The sequence below is a fragment of the Microcaecilia unicolor genome, chromosome 9, assembly GCF_901765095.1.
Source record: "Microcaecilia unicolor chromosome 9, aMicUni1.1, whole genome shotgun sequence".
Classification (NCBI taxonomy): domain Eukaryota; kingdom Metazoa; phylum Chordata; class Amphibia; order Gymnophiona; family Siphonopidae; genus Microcaecilia; species Microcaecilia unicolor.
In genome coordinates this window covers 87653384-87672159 of record NC_044039.1, presented here as the reverse complement: position 1 = coordinate 87672159, position 18776 = coordinate 87653384, and the positions used below count along the sequence as shown (strand labels likewise).

General features: G+C 42.6%; 1 protein-coding gene across 1 annotated transcript in view; it reads left to right on the top strand.

The window, feature by feature from the left end:
- The window catches only part of LOC115477367 (formin-1-like), a 76974-nt gene extending 59912 nt beyond the window's left edge, over positions 1 to 17062 (top strand). The window contains exon 3 of the mRNA XM_030214202.1: positions 17007 to 17062. Coding sequence (XP_030070062.1) covers positions 17007 to 17038 — 32 coding nt within the window. The 3' untranslated portion in view covers positions 17039 to 17062. The remainder of the gene's footprint in view (positions 1 to 17006) is intronic.
- The last annotated feature ends 1714 nt before the right edge of the window (positions 17063 to 18776 follow it).

The window sequence follows — 18776 nt, the reverse complement described above, 5'->3', positions numbered from 1 at the left end:
CAAGCTAAGGCTTCTGGACTCGGTCAGGCTGCTTTCTCTGGGGCCAGTTCTCATGCCAAATCGGAGCTCAATTTTTATCTTACAGCTTGGCTCTTGAAAGGGCGCAGTTACAGAAGTGCGGGTTCTCGGCGGAGGTGATTGGTACTGTGTTCCATTCTTGTCAGCAGTCTGCTTCCTTTGTGTATGTGCGCATCTGGAGGATTTTTGAAGCCTGGTGTGAGGATCATAAGATCTCTTCTTTGCATGCTTCGGTACCACAAGTACTTGATTTTCTGCAGGATGGTTTTCAAAAAGGCTTAGCTTTAACTTCCCTGAAAGTTCAGATAGTGGCGTTGGCTTGTTAATTGGGAACATTTCAAGGGCCAGTCTTTAGCCAGTCATCTGGACATAGTTCAGTTTCTGAGAGGTGTGAATCTTTTGCATCCGCCTAGGCGGACACCTTTTTCTTCTTGGGATCTTAAATCTAGTTCTCTCGGTGCTTATTAGTCCTCCTTTTAAACCTTTGACTTCTATCTCCATTAAGGACCTTACTTTGAAAGTGGTAGGAGAAGCGATCATTGCGTAAGCTGAATTTTTGAAGGGTGTTGCAACAGTATATAAGACGGACGGAGGAGTTTTGGCGATCAGATCATTTCTTCATCTTGGCATCTAAGGCTACGCTAGCCAGGTGGATTAAGGAAGTCGTTTCCGCTTGTATTTTGAGGGATAAATCAATTCCAGATGGAATTAAAGCTCCTTCCATAAGAGTACAGGCTGCGTCTTGGCTGGAGTGTTCTTTGGTTTCTCCAGTAGACATTTGCATGGTGGCAGCTTGGTCGTCGCTGCATTCATTTATTCGGCATTACAGAGTGGATGTACAGGCACGCCAGGACTCAGTGTTTGGTCAACAGGTTCTGTCGGCGGGGCTACAACGGTCCCTCCCTTAAGTGATTGCTTTGGTACTTCCCACCAGTCATGCTGGGCCAGTCTGGAGGGACGATAAGGAAGGAGAAATTAGGTCCTGCCTGCTAATTTGCTTTCTTTTAGTCCATCAGGACCTGCCCTGCTCCCTCCCTTGGCAGATTCATTTGCGATGAAGTTGTTTGGCGGTTAGTTCTGTGTCCTTGTCTCTGTTGAAACAGTTTTTCTCTTAGAGAAAAAGTAAATAAACAAATTCATTATGTATATATGAATATGCACTAGGTGTTGGCCAAAGCCAGCCTGCGTTTGCACTGTCCATGTCCGTGGCTGTATAGTCCAGCGGTACACAGATGTTGATCTTTCTTCTTGCTTTGTTATTGATATATTGAGGCTTGAGCGGGCTGAGCTGGGCTCTTATTGGCTCTCATCAGTGTTCTCAGTTTCCACCTGCTAGAAGGCATGTACAACCCTACTAGTCATGCTGGGCCAGTTCAGAGGGACTAAAGGAAAGCAAATTAGCAGGTAGGACTTCATTTCTCCTTCCTTTAGAAACTTCAGTGAATGCTACATTTGATAATTGAGGTTCTATTTGCAATCTATTAAGAGTTGGATGAAGGCAAACCATCTTAAACTAAATGTGGCAAAAATGCAGATACTTTTGTTATCAAGCTTTGAGAGAACAATGTGCCTTCTGAATTTGATTTTGGCTGTATTACGATTAGTACTTCAAATAAGATTCAAAACCTAGGGTTGGTGATGGATTCCGCTTTAACCTTAAAATGGCATGTGCAAAAAGTGGTAAAAGATGTGTTTACAAAATTGTATATATTGAGAAGACTGAAAAATCTGCTCAATTGTACTAATTTCAGAAAAGTAAGTCAGAGTATCATTACACCATGTTTTGACTATTGTAACGGGCTGATGTTTGGTTTAAAGAAAAAGTTACTGGCATTGCAAGTAGCACAAAATGCGGTGGCAAGGGTTTGACTGGTAAATCTAAATTTGATCATATTGCCCTAGTATTGAGAGATTTACATTGGCTTCCGGTAGAACAGAGGATTAAATTTAAGATCTTGAGCCTGATGTTTAAGGTACAAAATAGATGGGTTATCTTCTGTATTGGCATCAAAGTTGCATATATATCAACCTAGACGATTATTGAGATTCGGTGGCCAATGTTTATTTGATGTTGCATCATATTAAGTGATCAGGTTGGAGGAATGCAGAAACAAGATCTTATATGTAGCAGGTCCTATTCTTTGGAATGCAATTCTGAAGCAGTGGAGAGAACTTCAGAATCTATTGGAATTCAGGAAAGAAGTAAAGACCTTGTTATTTATTGAGGCGTATAGTGCCTCATTTGTTTTAGATTGTGAGCACAGTATGATGAGATATATATGTAATTGGATCATTTAGAATAATGCTCTAGGAAGAGAAATTTTATGTGTGTATTGAGTTTGTATTGTTGCATAATATGTATGGGTTTTTACTATTGTGCATGTAATTATGTAATCTGCCTAGAACTTTTGGAATATAATTTTTTAAATAAATAAATACCAGAACCCCAATGCCATTTACCACCAGAACAGAGACATTGAAAATCTAAAAAACAATGGCATGATGTATGGGGAAAGCCTGCAAGAAGATAGATGACCACACAAGAGAAGGCTATTGAATGAGAGGTACTGGCCATCTATTACTGGTATCTGGCAAAATGACATTGCAAAGAGGAGATCAGACGAGCATAACCCTATGAAACTTTCTTAGCAGCTTTGGATGATTGTTGGAATCCTAGAAGATGTTTAAGCATTCCCTTTCCCTACCCCCATCCCCCACCCCCCACATGTTCCTTCACATACATTGATAGGGAGCAATATATAGGGCATGAAGCATACCATTGCTCACCTGCCTTCTTTTGACACTTTAACACAACCACACCTGTATACTGCTCTTGCACAGTTCTCCTAAACTGGTATTAATTTCTTGCTCCTCCTCTACAAATCTCGTACAAACATTCCCTTTCTTTACCTGGTCTATGTACATTGGTAACCACTAAAAACGAAGCTGCCTGCCTTGCAGCTAGACATCCTGTGTAGACAGGATAGCAGATTTAAACCTGTACACAACTATGGTTTGCAAAGGATACAGTCTGTCCAACAGGTCTAGCATATGTCATATTCCCATTACATGCATAGCACTTTACCAGAAATATGTCACAAAATTTTCAGTATTCAAAACTACAGAAACTCAGCAATTCCTTAGGGTTGTACAGAAAGTGAAACCTTAGAAGCTCTAACGACACTCAAAAAAAAAAAGTGCTCTCAGCTCATTCAGTCATGGGCATAAAAATCTTCTGCTCCCCAAGGTGGTAATATCAATCAAACAAGACCTTTTTTTTAAATTAAAAATGTTTGTATATGTATGTGTGTGTGTATAGATATATATATATACAGTGCACGTCGGATAAGCGCATGCTCTGTTTAACTGCATGCCGTACTTTGGTCCCGTTTTTGGCACCATCAGTTTCTATGGGGACAAACTTCGGTTTAGCACACCACAGATAAGTGCAAGATTCGCTTATAGGCATGGTTCAAGACCGCTCCTCTGCAGGAAAGACTCTGCATAAGCGAGCGTATGGAATATGGAAGCCGATTGGTGCGTGACAACCAACGAGATTTCAAATTTACTGCCTCTTTAACTGCCAAAGGCAGACTAAGCGAAAGAATGTTGTTAGAGCATACACCAGGGTCGTCGTCGTGGCGGAAGTGTAAGACTTTAACACTGGCTGAACGAATAGAAGTTCTTAAAAAATTAGAAAACAAACAGCATCTATTGCTAAAGAATATGGTGTCAATCCCAGTCAAATTTCACGTGTCCTGAAGCAGAAACACCAGCTTCTGGAAGACTGGCAAAACAATACAAATCCACAACGGAAACGAAAACGGGCGGGAAAAGCTGAGGAGGTAGAAGATGCTCTTCTTCGGTGGTTTTCTCGAGTCAGGAACAGACAGTTTCCTGTCAGTGGTCCACTGCTTATGGAGAAAGCTAACCAGCTAGCTGAAAGTCTTGGACTAACTGAATTCAAAGCCACTGTTGGATGGTTGGAAAGATGGAAGGAGAGGAACAGCATAAAATTCAAGAAACAGCATGGTGAGAAACAAGACGCTGATGACTTTGGTGCTAAATATTGGGTTGTTTCAGTTCTTCCTACCATCTTGAACAAGTTTGCACCTTGTGACATTTTCAATGCTGACGAAAACGGTCTCTACTGGCGATGGAACACTTGCATTCAAACATGCCGAAACAACTGGAGGTAAATGTCGAAGGACTGACTGACGATCCTCCTTTGCTGCAATATGGATAGGAGTGAGAAGTTGGAACCCCTCGTCATTGGAAAGAGCAAACAATCCCATTGCTTCAAGAAAGTTAAGCGACTTCCTTTGTCATACGAGGCTAATGCAAATTCATGGATGACTGGGGAAATTTGGAAGCAGTGGCTAAAGAAGTTAGATACTAGAATGCGGGCACAAAAGCGTCAGATTTTGCTGTTTTGTGATAATTGTGCTGCACACAGGGATGATGTCAAGCTGTCTAACGTCAAGGTGGTCTTCCTGCCACCAAATACTACCTCTCTGATCCATCCTATGGATGGATGCAAAAAATGTTAAATTGCTGGTCTACAGCGATGCACACAATTGTGTTCAAAACTGTTTAGTCAGTAGTAGCTGAGGAGATTAGCAGCCCAGTGTCTGATGAGGCGGAGACTCCCTCTAATGCAGATACAAATGCTAGCCAGTATGTACACTAACCATGTCAGATGAAGAGGTTATTGACATCCCAGCCAGTGTTAACTGAAGAGAAGTTCCATCACTACGTAGTTGTTGATAACAATCTACAAACAGCTGAAGACAGCACTGATGTCGAGATATGCGCCTACATGCAGGCAACAACAGCTGATGATGGAACAGATGACGAAATGAGCAGCGAGGCACATGCTGACGAAATTCAACAACCTCCTCCTGTCACTTTTGGAAGAGCGCTGGAGAGTCTCAACACCGTGCGGGCCTATCTGGAGGCCATTGGATGTCAGTGCTATGACAGTTTTTACCGTCTGGCAGATGTAGTCTATGGAACTCACAGACTCATTAATGTACAGAGGACTATAACTGATTACTTCAAGTAAGCCTAATGTCAGTTAACAGAGACTGTATACTGTACGTATAATAATGCAGTACTGTACATATGTTTATGAGATGTCAAGCTTCTTTGGGTCACAATGGTTAAGTGCATGCTCTGGTTAACTGCATGCATTTCTTTGGTCCCAGACCCTTGCACTTAAGCGGATTACACAGTATATAGATGCGCGCGCATACACACACACACACACACACACAACAACTTGGCGTTCAGAATAGCCCTGTGTAAACCTTGGTGCAGCAGTGCTGACACTGCAAAACACTGGCTAATGTTTTGCAGTGTCTGCACCACTGCAGCAAGGAGTATGGACCATAAATTGCACAAACAATGTGTTACTTTTACTGTGTATGTGTCCACTCTTTCAATGTCCTATTTTGAATTATGATTGTTTTTACCATTATATATATATATATATATATATATATATAAAATATGCTCCTATGGTATGGATAAACCTGCCCCTTGTGAAGGCAGTCTGCTGCTAAAACATGTCTGGCTTTTAACACATCTACATAATAGGACAACGCAAGCACACTTTTATTTCTGAAGGTTGCATTTTTTAAATAAATTTCATTTGTGTGTTAGCAGCTGACTGGTCTTTTGGGCTGTTCCTTTTCTTTTATTTGGAGCATGCACAAGCCATGAAAATGTCACCTGTTTTTCAAGGATTGTAGAGCAGCTCTGCCCCTGACCTCTCCAGGCACCTGAAGCAAGATTTATTGTTGTTATTTTTACCTGCCCCTTGCAGCGAGCTAGGGTCTTGAGAGAATATGAGCGATTGTGTACTTCATGGGTTGACACATCACTGTATAGGTAGTCCCCGAGGATTGCAGGGCTGGTTGGTGCATGCTTAGTCATCTTTGGGGAAACAAAGTGCTGGTTAGAGTGGCTGGGTGGTATGTGCTCACCTAAAAACCATCCCCCAGTGATTTGGCCACTTTGAAAGTACTTGCATAGACTGATTGTGACAGAATGAAGGCATTGTGACATAAGCCAGGGGGGTAAGTTATCAAGGAAGAAATATTGAAGATCAAGTTAAGAGGATTCACAATTTGGAGGGTTCTTCTAGTTCTTAGGTGAAAAGAAATTTGATACTTGTTATCAAATTGTACAATAATCAAAGTGCACGTAATTTATGATTTTTGAATTTTCCTTATTGTTCAGTGCTTTCAGCTATAGAAACATTAAAACAATATTTCCTAGATATATTGCATTTAAACCCAGATTCTGTGCCTGGGCTTTTAAATAGCTGGATCTGTTAAAGATTTTTTTTTTGAGGCTACCTCTATTCAGGAAGGTATGGGTGAGTTAACTGAGATTTTTAGAGATGTCTGATCAGGAGAAAACCATTCGTGATATAGTGTTGGATACTTTTAGAAGCCTCTCTCAGAGGGATTTGGTTTTGAAATGATATTTTAGAGAGTATTTGATACTCTTTCATACCCATAAAATGTATATATTTCCTAACATTTTTTTCTATGACTTGGGGGGTGAGGAAGAAATTGTTGCAGCTACATCATCTGGCATTGGCTTTAGGGATACCCTTTTTCCTGAATTATCCTAGGAAGTGCTTGATTAAATTTCAGGGTAGAGAATGCGTATTCCTAGAACCTAAGTTCTGAATGCTCCAAATCATATAGCAGGACATACCCTAGACTTACTTTTAACTCCGAAACAGTCCTTATGTCCTTTTTCTAATGCTGGTACCTATGAAGTTCCCTGGTCAGATCACTTTTTGATCACAAGAACCATCAATGTGGTTAATTTACCTAGGAAAGTTTGATGATGGAATTATTAATAAGTGGTATATGACAAATGTCTCAGAGGGATTACTTTATAATAAATTGACCATATTAATGAAAGACTTTGCATCACAGTCTTTAGAAGAGAAAGCTTCTAATTGGAATGAATCGTTACAGACAATGATGAATGAACGCATATATTTAAACCTAAAAATAGAGATCCATGGTATAATTAAGATCTTACTACACAGTTACAGTACAGTAAAAGGTAATGGAGGCAAAATAGATTTCCAGATTTACTGCAGTTTTATCAGGATTTAGCTAAAACCTACACAAAAGCAATAGCTATATCTAAGGAGGAGTATTCAAAACTTATAGCTCAAAAAATTTAGTTAAATTATATTGCCGTCTTAAATCTCATATAAACACTGATAGTGTTCTGTCCTGTTCAAGTGGCTTAACAGCTCAAGATCTCATTCCATATTTTTCTGAGAACATAATAACAATGAGGCCAATGCACAAACTTCCCGTGTGGTTACCGCAGATTCAACAGAAGTTTAGCTCTGGTTAGCAATGCAGAAAGGATTTCAGCATGGGTGTTAACTCACGCGGAGTCCCTGACCACAGTTGTATTGAAATGAATACAAATGCAGTGCATTTGTTGTCCTGTGGCATGCAACCCCCCCCCCCCCCCCCCCCCCCCCAAGCTATGGCTGCACGATTACTGCAGTAAAATTTACACCAGGGTCTGGGCAGTGTAGAAGGGTTGGTTGACAGGAGTGGGTTTCTACCAGCACCCTCTCCCCCCCTATCCTGACCACCGTGTTATGAATGCCTTTATTGGCCCCCCTCCCTTCCCCTGAACCCTTCTAGCATTGAAAATGACACATAAAATAGCTATCACAAATTATTGCAGACCAGTATATAATATATATGCAGCTTCTTATCTCATATAACCAAATGTTTTAAAGCCAAGGCTCCTTTTAATCTTATATCTTTCAATCATCTCCTAAGAGCTTCCCCAGAACCTCAGTAATGTTAATCGCTACCCATTTTCATTTGTAGCGTTATCGACAACATCAAACTCTTCACTGGCTATGCATTGGCCACTTAGTGTTGAACAGCAGTAGGGATATCAATTCCACTATGCCATTTATATCACAAAACAAATAATGATAGCCCATGACTGACAGACCCAAACTGGTATAAATATGGAAGTCCAACAGCAATGTAACTAGGTGCAGATGAAGTTGTAGCTGGGTATGTGGTCCTATATACCTCGGAACAAGTGGCCTGATAACTGGGTAAAAGATGCTATATACCTGGATACAGGATACATTATGACTGGTTACATGCTGTACTCCATGCAGATCTCCTGCCCATTTTCCAGTGTCCTTTGTGGCTGGGAGTCATGAAACAAACATGACTCCAAAGAAGAGGCTGCTAAAGTTCTCAAAAGAGGAGAGTCTGGAGCTGTGAAGGCTGGTCCAGCTATACCTCAGGGGGCAGAGAGCAAATCTGAGCTATCAAAGAAGTTCTGGAGATGGTTCTAGAGCTGCCTCTTAAGGTAAGACTGACTCCCACAGCCTATCACCCTGGTGTGTATGTAGTGATAAAATGTATTCTATACGTAGGGTAATGCATGTGGAAGCCAGTGTTTGGAATCTACATTCCATCTGCTAATACCCACCCTTCCACCACTATGGCCCACACAGTTGTATGGCTGACCAGGCATATGTGCCTGTGACACCATGTATGCCTGAATAACCATGTAGAGTCTAACCATGTGTGTCCATTTCAGTGCATATACTACCCCACTTACACCAGAGACTGCACAGATTCAAATCTCTCTTAACCAGGGATAAGTGTCTAGGGTACAGTGTAAACCATCCAAAACCACTAAGCATATGGATACAAGCCTATTTGTACAGCAGACCAGTAGTGATCATGAAATGGACTGGATGAATGCTGATTGCAGTTGCTGCAACATAGCTGTATGGTGTTTAGGACACACTGTATAGGAGAAAAACATGGATGGGAGGGATTGAAAGTTGATATGTAACGGAGTTTTGAGTACAAGGTATAATCTATAGTGCTTTGCTCTTTACAGGTGCTCCAGCATGCTTTGTCAGACTGAGACACAAGGAACCCGCCTATCTTGAGAGTAAAAGCCAAAAGGAGGAACGTGCCAAAGGTAAAGGTTTCTGCTGCCTGTGGGCTAATTGAAGAGCTCCTCTATAAAGGCAACTGTGCTGTGGGGGGTGAGTTAGGTTGGGGAAAGTGTGAAATTGGCAGGTTGTGTAATACCCCCAATCTCTAGCAGCAGCCATTTTGAGTAGGCTGCCATGCCAGGGAGCAGCGAATGGGCATCGCTCTTGGCTGTTGCCCCCTAGACCAACAAGGACCATCTGAGTAGGCCCAGGGGGGCTTACCATGTTGGGGTGGGGCTTGGGCCGGACATAATCTTGCTTCAGGGAGTAGGGGGGATCTGAATGGGGAGGTTGAAATTCCAGGGGATCAGGATGGGGAGGATACTGAAGTTCCGGGGTTGGAAGTAGGCATCAGAAAGGGGGAGGGGCTCCAGACCTGAAACTCTAATGCATGTCCCAGATGATTACATACATAGTAACATAGTAGATGACGGCAGAAAAAGACCTGCACGGTCCATCCAGTCTGCCCACTATAAACTCATATGTGTATACCTTACCTTGATTTGTACCTGTCTTTTTCAGGGCACAGACCGTATAAGTCTGTCCAGCAGTATTTCACGCCTCCCAACCACCAGTCCCGCCTCCCATCACCGGCTCTGGCACAGACCCCGTATAAGTCTGCCCTCCCCTATCCTAGCCTCTCAACCACCAACCCCTCTTCCCCCCGCCACCCAATTTCAGCTAAGCTTCTGTGGATCCATTCCTTCTGCACAGGATTCCTTTATGCCTATCCCATGCATGTTTGAATTCCGTTACCGTTTTCATCTCCACCACCTCCCGCGGGAGGGCATTCCAAGCGTTCACCACCCTCTCTGTGAAGAAATACTTCCTGACATCTTTCCTGAGTCTGCCCCCCTTCAATCTCATTTCATGTCCTCTCGTTCTACCGCCTTCCCATCTCCGGAAAAGATTCGTTTGCGGATTAATACCTTTCAAATATTTGAACGTCTGTATCATATCACCCCTGTTCCTCCTTTCCTCCGGAGTATACATGTTCAGGTCAGCAAGTCTCTCTTCATACGTCTTGGAACGCAACTCCCATACCATCCTCGTAGCTTTTCTTTGCACCGCTTCCATTTTTTTTAACATCCTTCGCAAGGTACGGCCTCCAAAACTGAACACAATACTCCAGGTGGGGCCTCACCAACGTCTTATACAGGGGCATTAAAACCTCCTTTCTTCTGCTGGTTACACCTCTCTCTATACAGCCTAGCAACCTTCTCGCTACGGCCACCGCCTTGTCGCACTGTTTCATTGCCTTCAGGTCCTCAGATACTATCACCCCAAGATCCCTCTCCCCAGATTCTCCCCACCTAACACATACGCCTCCCTTGGATTTCTACTCCCTAAGTGCATCACTTTGCATTTCTTCGCATTGAATTTTAATTGCCAAACGTTAGACCATTCTTCCAGCTTCTTCAGATCTTTTTTCATGTTTTCCACTCCCTCTGGGGTGTCTACTCTGTTGCAAATCTTGGTGTCATCCGCAAAAAGGCAAACTTTACCTTGTAACCCTTCGGCAATGTCACTCACAAATATATTGAACAGAATGGGCCCCAGCACCGATCCCTGAGGCACTCCACTACTCACCTTTCCCTCCTCCGAGCGAACTCCATTTACCACCACCCTCTGGCATATGCCCGTCAACCAGTTCCTAATCCAGTTCACCACTTAGGTCCTATCTTCAGCTCTTCTAGTTTATTCAAGAGCCTCCTGTTGGGAACCGTGTCAAAAGCCTTGCTGAAATCTAAGTAGATGACGTCCATAGCACGTCCTTGATTTAATTCTCCTGTCACCCAGTCAAAGAATTCAATGAGATTCGTTTGGCACGATTTCCCTTTGGTGAAACCATGTTGTCTCGGATCTTGCAACTTATTGGCTTCCAGGAAATTCACTATCCTTTCCTTCAGCATGGCTTCCATTACTTTTCCAATAACCGAAGTGAGGCTTACCGGCCTGTAGTTTCCAGCTTCTTCCCTATCACCACTTTTGTGAAGAGGGACCACCTCCGCCGTTCTCCAATCCCTCGGAACCTCTCCCGTCTCCAAGGATTTATTAAACAAATCTTTAAGAGGACCCGCCAGAACCTCTCTGAGCTCCCTCAGTATTCTGGGGTGGATCCCGTCCGGCCCCATGGCTTTGTCCACCTTTAGCTTTCCAAGTTGTTCATACACACTCTCTTCCGTGAACGGTGCTCTATCCACTTCATTCTCAGGTGTACTTTTGCCAGTCCCTCTCGGTCCTTCCCCAGGATTTTCTTCAGTAAAAACAGAACAAAAGTATCTATTTAGCAAATTGGCTTTTTCTTCATCATTTTCTACATAGCGTTTTGCTGTATCTTTTAGTCTCACAATCCCCTTTTTAGTCTTTCTCCTTTCACTAATATACCTGAAGAAGTTTTTGTCTCCCCTCCGTACATTTCTAGCCATTTGTTCTTCCGCTTGCGCCTTCGCCAGACGTACCTCTCTCTTGGCTTCTTTCAGTTTCATCCGGTATTCCTCCCCGTGTTCCTCTACTTGAGATTTTTTGTATTTCTGGAATGCTAACTCTTTAGCCTTTATTTTCTCAGCCACTTGCTTATTCCCAGATTATTCCCAGATATTCAGTGCCAGGACATCGGCCGGCAATGAATATCTGGGGCTAATCCTGCCCTTGGCAATCAGCATTTTAAAAAAGTGCTGACCCCATGAGCTAAATATTTGAATGTTCTAATATGTGCCTATCAGTTGTTTCATTGGTATTGTACTGACATCATATCATGTCTGTGTTATATGAATGTTCGTTCTCTCTCTCTCTCTCTCTCTCTCTCTCTCTCTCTCTCTCTCTCTCTCTCTCTCTCTCTCTCTCTCTCTCTCTCTGTTGTGTTACCATTTGTATTGTACTGGCATTTATCATTTTTCTGTTATATGATTGTTCTACATTATTCAATTTGTGTATTTCTGTTGCTGTATTGTATTAGTCCTGTTACATCAGGTGTGGATGCTGTTCAAAAATACCATCCTAGAAGCCCAGGCCAAATATATTCCATGTATTAAAAAAGGAGGAAGGATAATTTTCAGAAGGTGTTTGACGAAGTACCTCATGAAAGACTCCAGAGGAAATTGGAGAGTCATGGGATAGGAGGTAGTGTCCTATTGTGGATTAATAACTGGTTAAAAGATAGAAAACAGAGAGTAGGTTTAAATGGTCAGTAGTCTCAATGGAGAAGGGTAGTTAGTGGGGTTCCCCAGGGGTCTATGCTGAGACCGCTGCTTTTTAACATATTTATAAATGAACTAGAGATGGGGTAACTAGTGAGGTAATTAAATTTGCTGACAACACAAAGTTATTCAAACTTAAATCGCGGGAGGATTGCAAAAAATTACAAGAGGACTTTACGAGACTGTGAGACTGGGCATCTAAATGGCAGATGACGTTTAATGTGAGCAAGTGCAAAGTGATGCATGTGGGAAAGAGGAGCCCGAATTATAGTTACGTCATGCAAGGTTCCACGTTAGGAGTCACAGATCAAGAAAGGGATCTCGGAGTCGTCATTGATGGTATGTTGAAACCTTCTGCTCAGTGTGCTGCTGCGGCTAAGACAGCAAATAGAATGTTAGGTATTATTAGGAAAGGAATGGAAAACAAAAATGAGGACGTTATAACGCCTTTGTATCACTCCGTGGTGTGACTGCATTTCAAAAAAGATATAGTAGAATTAGAAAAGGTGCAGAGAAGGGCGACGAAAATGATAAAGGGGATGGGACGTCTTCCCTATGAGAAAAGGCTAAAGCAGCTGGGGCTCTTCAGCTTGGAGAAAAGGCGGCTGAGGTGAGATATGATAGAGGTCTATAAAATAATGAGTGGAGTGGAATGGGTAGACATGAAGCTTCTGTTTACGCTTTCCAAAAATACTAGGACTAGGGGGCATGCGATGAAGCTACAATGTAGTAAATTTAAAACGAATCGGAGAAAATGTTTCTTCACTCAACATGTAATTCAACTCTAGAATTTGTTACCAGAAAATGTGGTAAATACGGTTAGCTTAGCAGAGTTTAAAAAAGTTTTGGACGGCTTCCTAAAGGAAAAGTCCACAGACCATTATTAAATTGGACTTGGGGAAAATCCACTGCTTATTTGTAGGATAAGCAGCATAAACTGTATTGTGCTGTTTTGGGATCTTGCCAGGTACTTGTGATCTGGATTGGCTACTGTTAGAAACAGGATGCTGGGTTTGATGGACCTTCGGTCTGTCCCAGTATGGCAATATTTACCTACTTATGTAGGTTTCAAATTGCCATTTCCACGTTTACCTAACTGACTTTATGCATATCTCTAGTCATTTTACTGTTATGCTGTTAACAAAATTGTGAGTTTTATGTTAAATTCTATCTACTGTACACTGATATAGATAAATCTCTTCATAAAGACAGTTAATAAATCCCAATAAAGAAAGAAAGAAATATATATGGTCTGTCTAAATCATTGCATTGAAGGACTGTGACCGTCAAATACTGTGCTGCTGACCCACTATGTCATGATAATCAAACTACACCGTTAAAAAAAAAAAACCTCTTGATGTTTTAATTTGTGCTGATCTTGCTCATTTGTAAGCCTCTATCAGAAAAACAGTGACTCGCAAATTCTCACTCATAGCTGCCCTCTTTGGTAAGACCACACCCTACCATACCTGCTCCCCACATACCTGTTGTCCAGTTCCTTCAACATATCCCATACCATTGTGGATTCTTGAACATTTGACTCCAAATATATGCACTTTCTGGATCACTTCATCACTGGAAAGCATGCAAATGAATGACTAGTTCAATATCTTCAGTGCTGTTCACTTAGGTGCACCTGTGCCACCACCTGACCATGAGGGATACAAAGAGGAGGTTAGCTTCAAAACCTATGGCTGTCATCTGAGTTAGCAATTGTTGCAGTTGTTACCTAATGCCTGCACCAAACAGGAAAATGCAGTAGATGTAGGAGAAGTTTCTGCTTAGAAGAATGTAATATTCAGCAGTAGCCACTTATGATAAATTCAGATATCATTTGAATATCAGCGACTAGGAGCGGCTATCCCACTAACTAAGAAATAACCGGTTTTCTTTATTGCCAGTGTGCAGAAGTAACTGTTAACAAGCAACAATTTGGCGTATGTTGGTTTATTAGCAAACAGATTGGATTAGATTTATTTTATTTATTTAGATTTTGCTCACACCTTTTTTAGTAGTAGCTCAAGGTGAGTTACATTCAGGTACACTGGATATTTCTCTGTCCCAGGAGGGCTCACAGTCTGTTTGTACCTGAGGCAATGGAGGGTTAAGTGACTTCCCAAGATCACAAGGAGCAGCACTGGGATTTGAACTGGCCACCTCTGGATTGCAAGACCTGTGCTCTAACCACTAGGCCACTCCTCCACTCCATTAGTATTTTGGGGTTGAAAAGAAAAGAGGAGCTATTATCCAAATGGCTGGAATTAAAGGTATTAGCCTACAGAAGGCTAGAATTCAAAAGGAGCTAAGATAGAGGAAAATTCTCTCTCTCGCCCTTATGCTGAAAGCTTACCGTGCTTGCAGCATTTGATTTAGACTGATTGTACCTGGTCTAGTGCACACGCTATTCATGGTCTAATGCACAAAGGAGTTCTGCATCGCTAACACCATTTACTGTAACGGCTACCAATTATCCTATGCCAATGTATTACAGCATACTCATTAGTATTAAATGAGCATTCCATGCAATGCACAAATGTTTCTGTGCTGCCCAGAGAAAGGAGTGCTTATCTTTAACGTTCAAAATTTTCCAGCATCTGGAGCTATTGTTGCATGAGGGTGACTTTTCAGTGGAGCAGTGTGCTTGCATTTTTTAATAGCATCTGCATGTGTGTGTGAAATGTGCCATGTGCGTATATTATGTGTGTGTGTGTCCCACACGTAGCAGTAGTGTTAAAAAGTTGTGGAACAAAAAAAAGGAAATTCCATGTGACGTCTCTGTACACACTCCTATGACGTGGTCGTCACATTTTGTTTCCTGGGCATGCATAGAACATCGACACTTACTGAGAGACTGTTCTGCACATGTGCTAGGCACTTTCCTCACAAGCCACTTGCAGAATTCCCACACATTTCATTTGCATGTGATTTCCTTTCAGCATCGATCACTGTTTCAAAATCTGTAAATTCAACCATGGTTGTAAATTCACACGATATTTATCAGCAATCTTTGAGCATTGGGGCCTCCGCCTGAAAGGAGAGGGGTTTCCTCAGTGCTGAAAAGGAGCTGTAGGGATTTCTCAGTGTTGTAAAAGCTGCATTTACAGGTCTTGGCCAAGAGAAGGCTCAGATCCCAAAGGAGGTAACATAAAGGGTTTTCTCAGTGCTGGAAGGGCTGCAGTTACAGGGGTTAGTCAAAAGCGGTTTGAGGTTCTGAAGGAGTTCTTAATAATGATTCCTATTTTCTGGGAAACCTGACGGTGCAGGTCAAATGAGAGGCCTGAAATCCTAAGAGAGCTAAACTCGCAGTGGTATTTGTTTGGATTTTCCTGAGAAGGGAGGGAAATCTCACCTGCTAAAACCACTCAAAGGACCAGTGGAGCCTGCCCAAGGGGGAACTCCATCTGGCCCTCAAACCCAAGGAAGATCACAAGAGGGGGTTACATATACGTTAAGCAGCATGCCTAGCAAGATATTACCAAGTAGCTTAATGTTGTGCATCAACGTAACTGTGGTGATGAAGACATCAAAAAGAAGTGGAGCATGCTGAGGAAGGAGGCCAAACTTACAGACCATCAAGGCCATCCTCCCCCATCTCAACAGCATGCCCTGAGCTCCCTTGAATTGATGGTGCTGCAGACCATGAGGTAACCATCTCTGTGGTTTCAGTGCATTATTCCTCATAGCCAAGTGACCATGACAGTTACTATTCCATCCTTGTTTTATTCCTTTCTTCTTCCTTTCACCCTCCAAAAGAGCACATCAATTTATGAGCATTCGCTGACAATATGTGAATCCTCATTCTCCTGGGTGCAGTGCATCCCAAGTCTACAGTTTGACCCCTCTGTACTACTGTAGCATATGTCTTGATGCAACTCTTATGTAATTACAGGGTGGCAGTGAAGGGGACATACAGGAGGTGTAACCGGTAAGGGTAAGAGTAATGCATTTGATGTACCACCTTTCTGTGATACAACCAAAGAGGTTTACTTATGCCAAGAAAAAGCATCAGGGATTCTTAGGCCAAATATGTGCATATACAAGGGTGCATATCACCAATTGTGTACCGCTTTGGTTAAACTAACAGTGCAATATGTGCCAGGAGGGATATGCCTCAGGGTGACATATAAATTCAGCTACCAGATATGCCAATGATGATCTAGGTATTTGTGCAGTATCCTTCCAGATGGGTTGACAGTTACAGGCACAGTGTAAACACGTGCTGCTTACCAACTGCAATGAATTCCAGGCTCATGTAGTTGGATAGGACAACATATCTGAAAATGAGGAAAGCAAATGCATTAGCAATATGGGTTATAATTTGCATGTTCAATTGGATTGGATATGTTGGAAGTGTGGGGAGAGGGGTGTGTTCTGCAACCTTCAGCCAGCTGTCCTACAGTGTGGAACATTTCAAAGCCAAGATGAACATTCATGACAAATAGAAGTTGACTGTATGCTGCTCATTGTGCTGATATTTGCTTTTCCCATATAACTAGATGTTAGATGTTGGTTTAGTGTCATGGCAATGGAAGGTTTTATGTGACTTTTACAGGTGTCACATCTATGGGATAACAATGAGGCAGTGTCTGTATAGTTGTGCTGATCATACTGTAGATTCATATCTTATCTGAGCCTTATATCAGCAGACATTGAGTTTGTCGTCATAGCACTGTGACAGTATCTGATAGGTGTTATGTAAGAGTTATGTGAGATGTGTGCAATACGAGACTTATGTCAATTGTTTCCCATGTCAACAGGGCAGTCACAACTAAGGATATCCAGGCTGTAGTACACCAGGCAACCTGAGTGGCAGCCAGAAGAACCTCAATGGATGAAGAGCAGCTTGAGGAGCCTTTACCACTGGAGGGAGAGATGGAGGAGCCTCCATCCCCCAAACACCAGCAAGAGGAACCACCTGGGCAACAGTAGGATGAAACATCAAATTCTATGGCTGGTGCAGCACACAAATGGTTGCCAATTTGGAGGCCATTAGTGATCACATGGACCTGTAGCTGTAGTACAAGCAGCTGAAGGTGCAGAGGGACCACCTAGTGCTGCAGCAGGAGCAACTTGACTGTCAGCAAGAGCAGCAGCACCTCTAGTGGGAACATCTGGCTGCCGTGTGAGCAAGCATATCATCTGGCCTGCATTGCTGCCTCCCTGCAGCAGCTGTGTCACCTTTGCAATCCCAGGATTATACCCAGTGCTGGCCAAAAGCTGCTGTTTCCCTGCCTAGACAATTACTGGAGGTAGGGGGTGTGAGCGCAACATCAGAAAATACACCACTGAAAAGTGCACAGATGGGAAAATGTCTGCACAGAGGGGGGAGGTGGAGGTGTCTGGGAAGGGTCCAAAAAGAGTTTTTAAGATGCTTTTTCTGCACTATTTTGTTTATTCTGTTCACATCATTTACTATGTATGTTACTATGTGATAAAATATCTCCTTTGCACTTAGAAAGCCTGATGCATCAATCGATTTCTGGGGAGGGGGAGGATCTTCTGCAGGGTCATCCCCTGTCTGGGTCCTTAGCAATGGCCTCCACATGTTGTGCATGTATTGCATACTTTCTGAGGGCTATATAGGAGCTCACCTCCAGTCCTGTTGAGACACCTGAAGCAGCTGTTTGGGATACCAAAGGTTCACTCAATAACATACCTAGTCTGCTGAAGGGTCCTGTTTTATTGCTCTTCCTGAAGTGTGCTGAGTTACCTCATGGGTGTCAGGAGCCAGGTCTTGAGAGGTTAGCCCCTGTTACCTAGAGTGGTGAAAATAAAGACAGTAGGACATTGTTAAGAAGTAGTGCATTATTGTATTTTGCTTTGGTTCCTTATTGTTTGTTCTCTCTGCTGTTGGCTGCATGGAAAGGTGATGTCATATTGCAGCCTTCTGAGCAGAGCTCACAGAAGAGACTCTGCAATGGCAATTGGCAGATTGTGTGATGCCTGTGGTAGTTGCAAAGAAGACCAACACTGTGGTGTGAGCATCATGTGCACAGGCATGACATAGTTCCTTAGTGTTGGGGCCTTGAGATCATCTTTTAGCTGCTCACAGAGGTTGGCAATGGTGGCATTGTTAAAGCAGTATTTCTTGAATACCTCTTCATCTGTGAAGTGCAAATAATTCATGCCATGTAGAACCTACGGGCCATGTGTCTTCTGTGCTGGGCCAGGGGCTTTGGCTGGGCTTGCTGCTGCCTTCTCCTCCTCATCAGCTTTCTTCTCAGCATTATGTTCAGATACTGCTACCATATTGCTTTGCAGCAGTTGTGATAGCACTCAGGTCACCAACGAGCAATACAGCAGAACGGTGGGCCTATCCCTGAATTGTCAAAGCACAATGAGATAACTGCCAAAAATACTGTCCTAAATTTAACCAGTTATTTGTCATCAACAGGTCACCTTTCTGGCACTGAATATTGATATCTGCAAAACGTTTGATCCTCCCCCCTAATTCTTTCATGATTGCCCAGTTATCTACTAGCTGTTAGTACTAATATTAAGTTATTTGGCGCAAATTGAGTATTGCC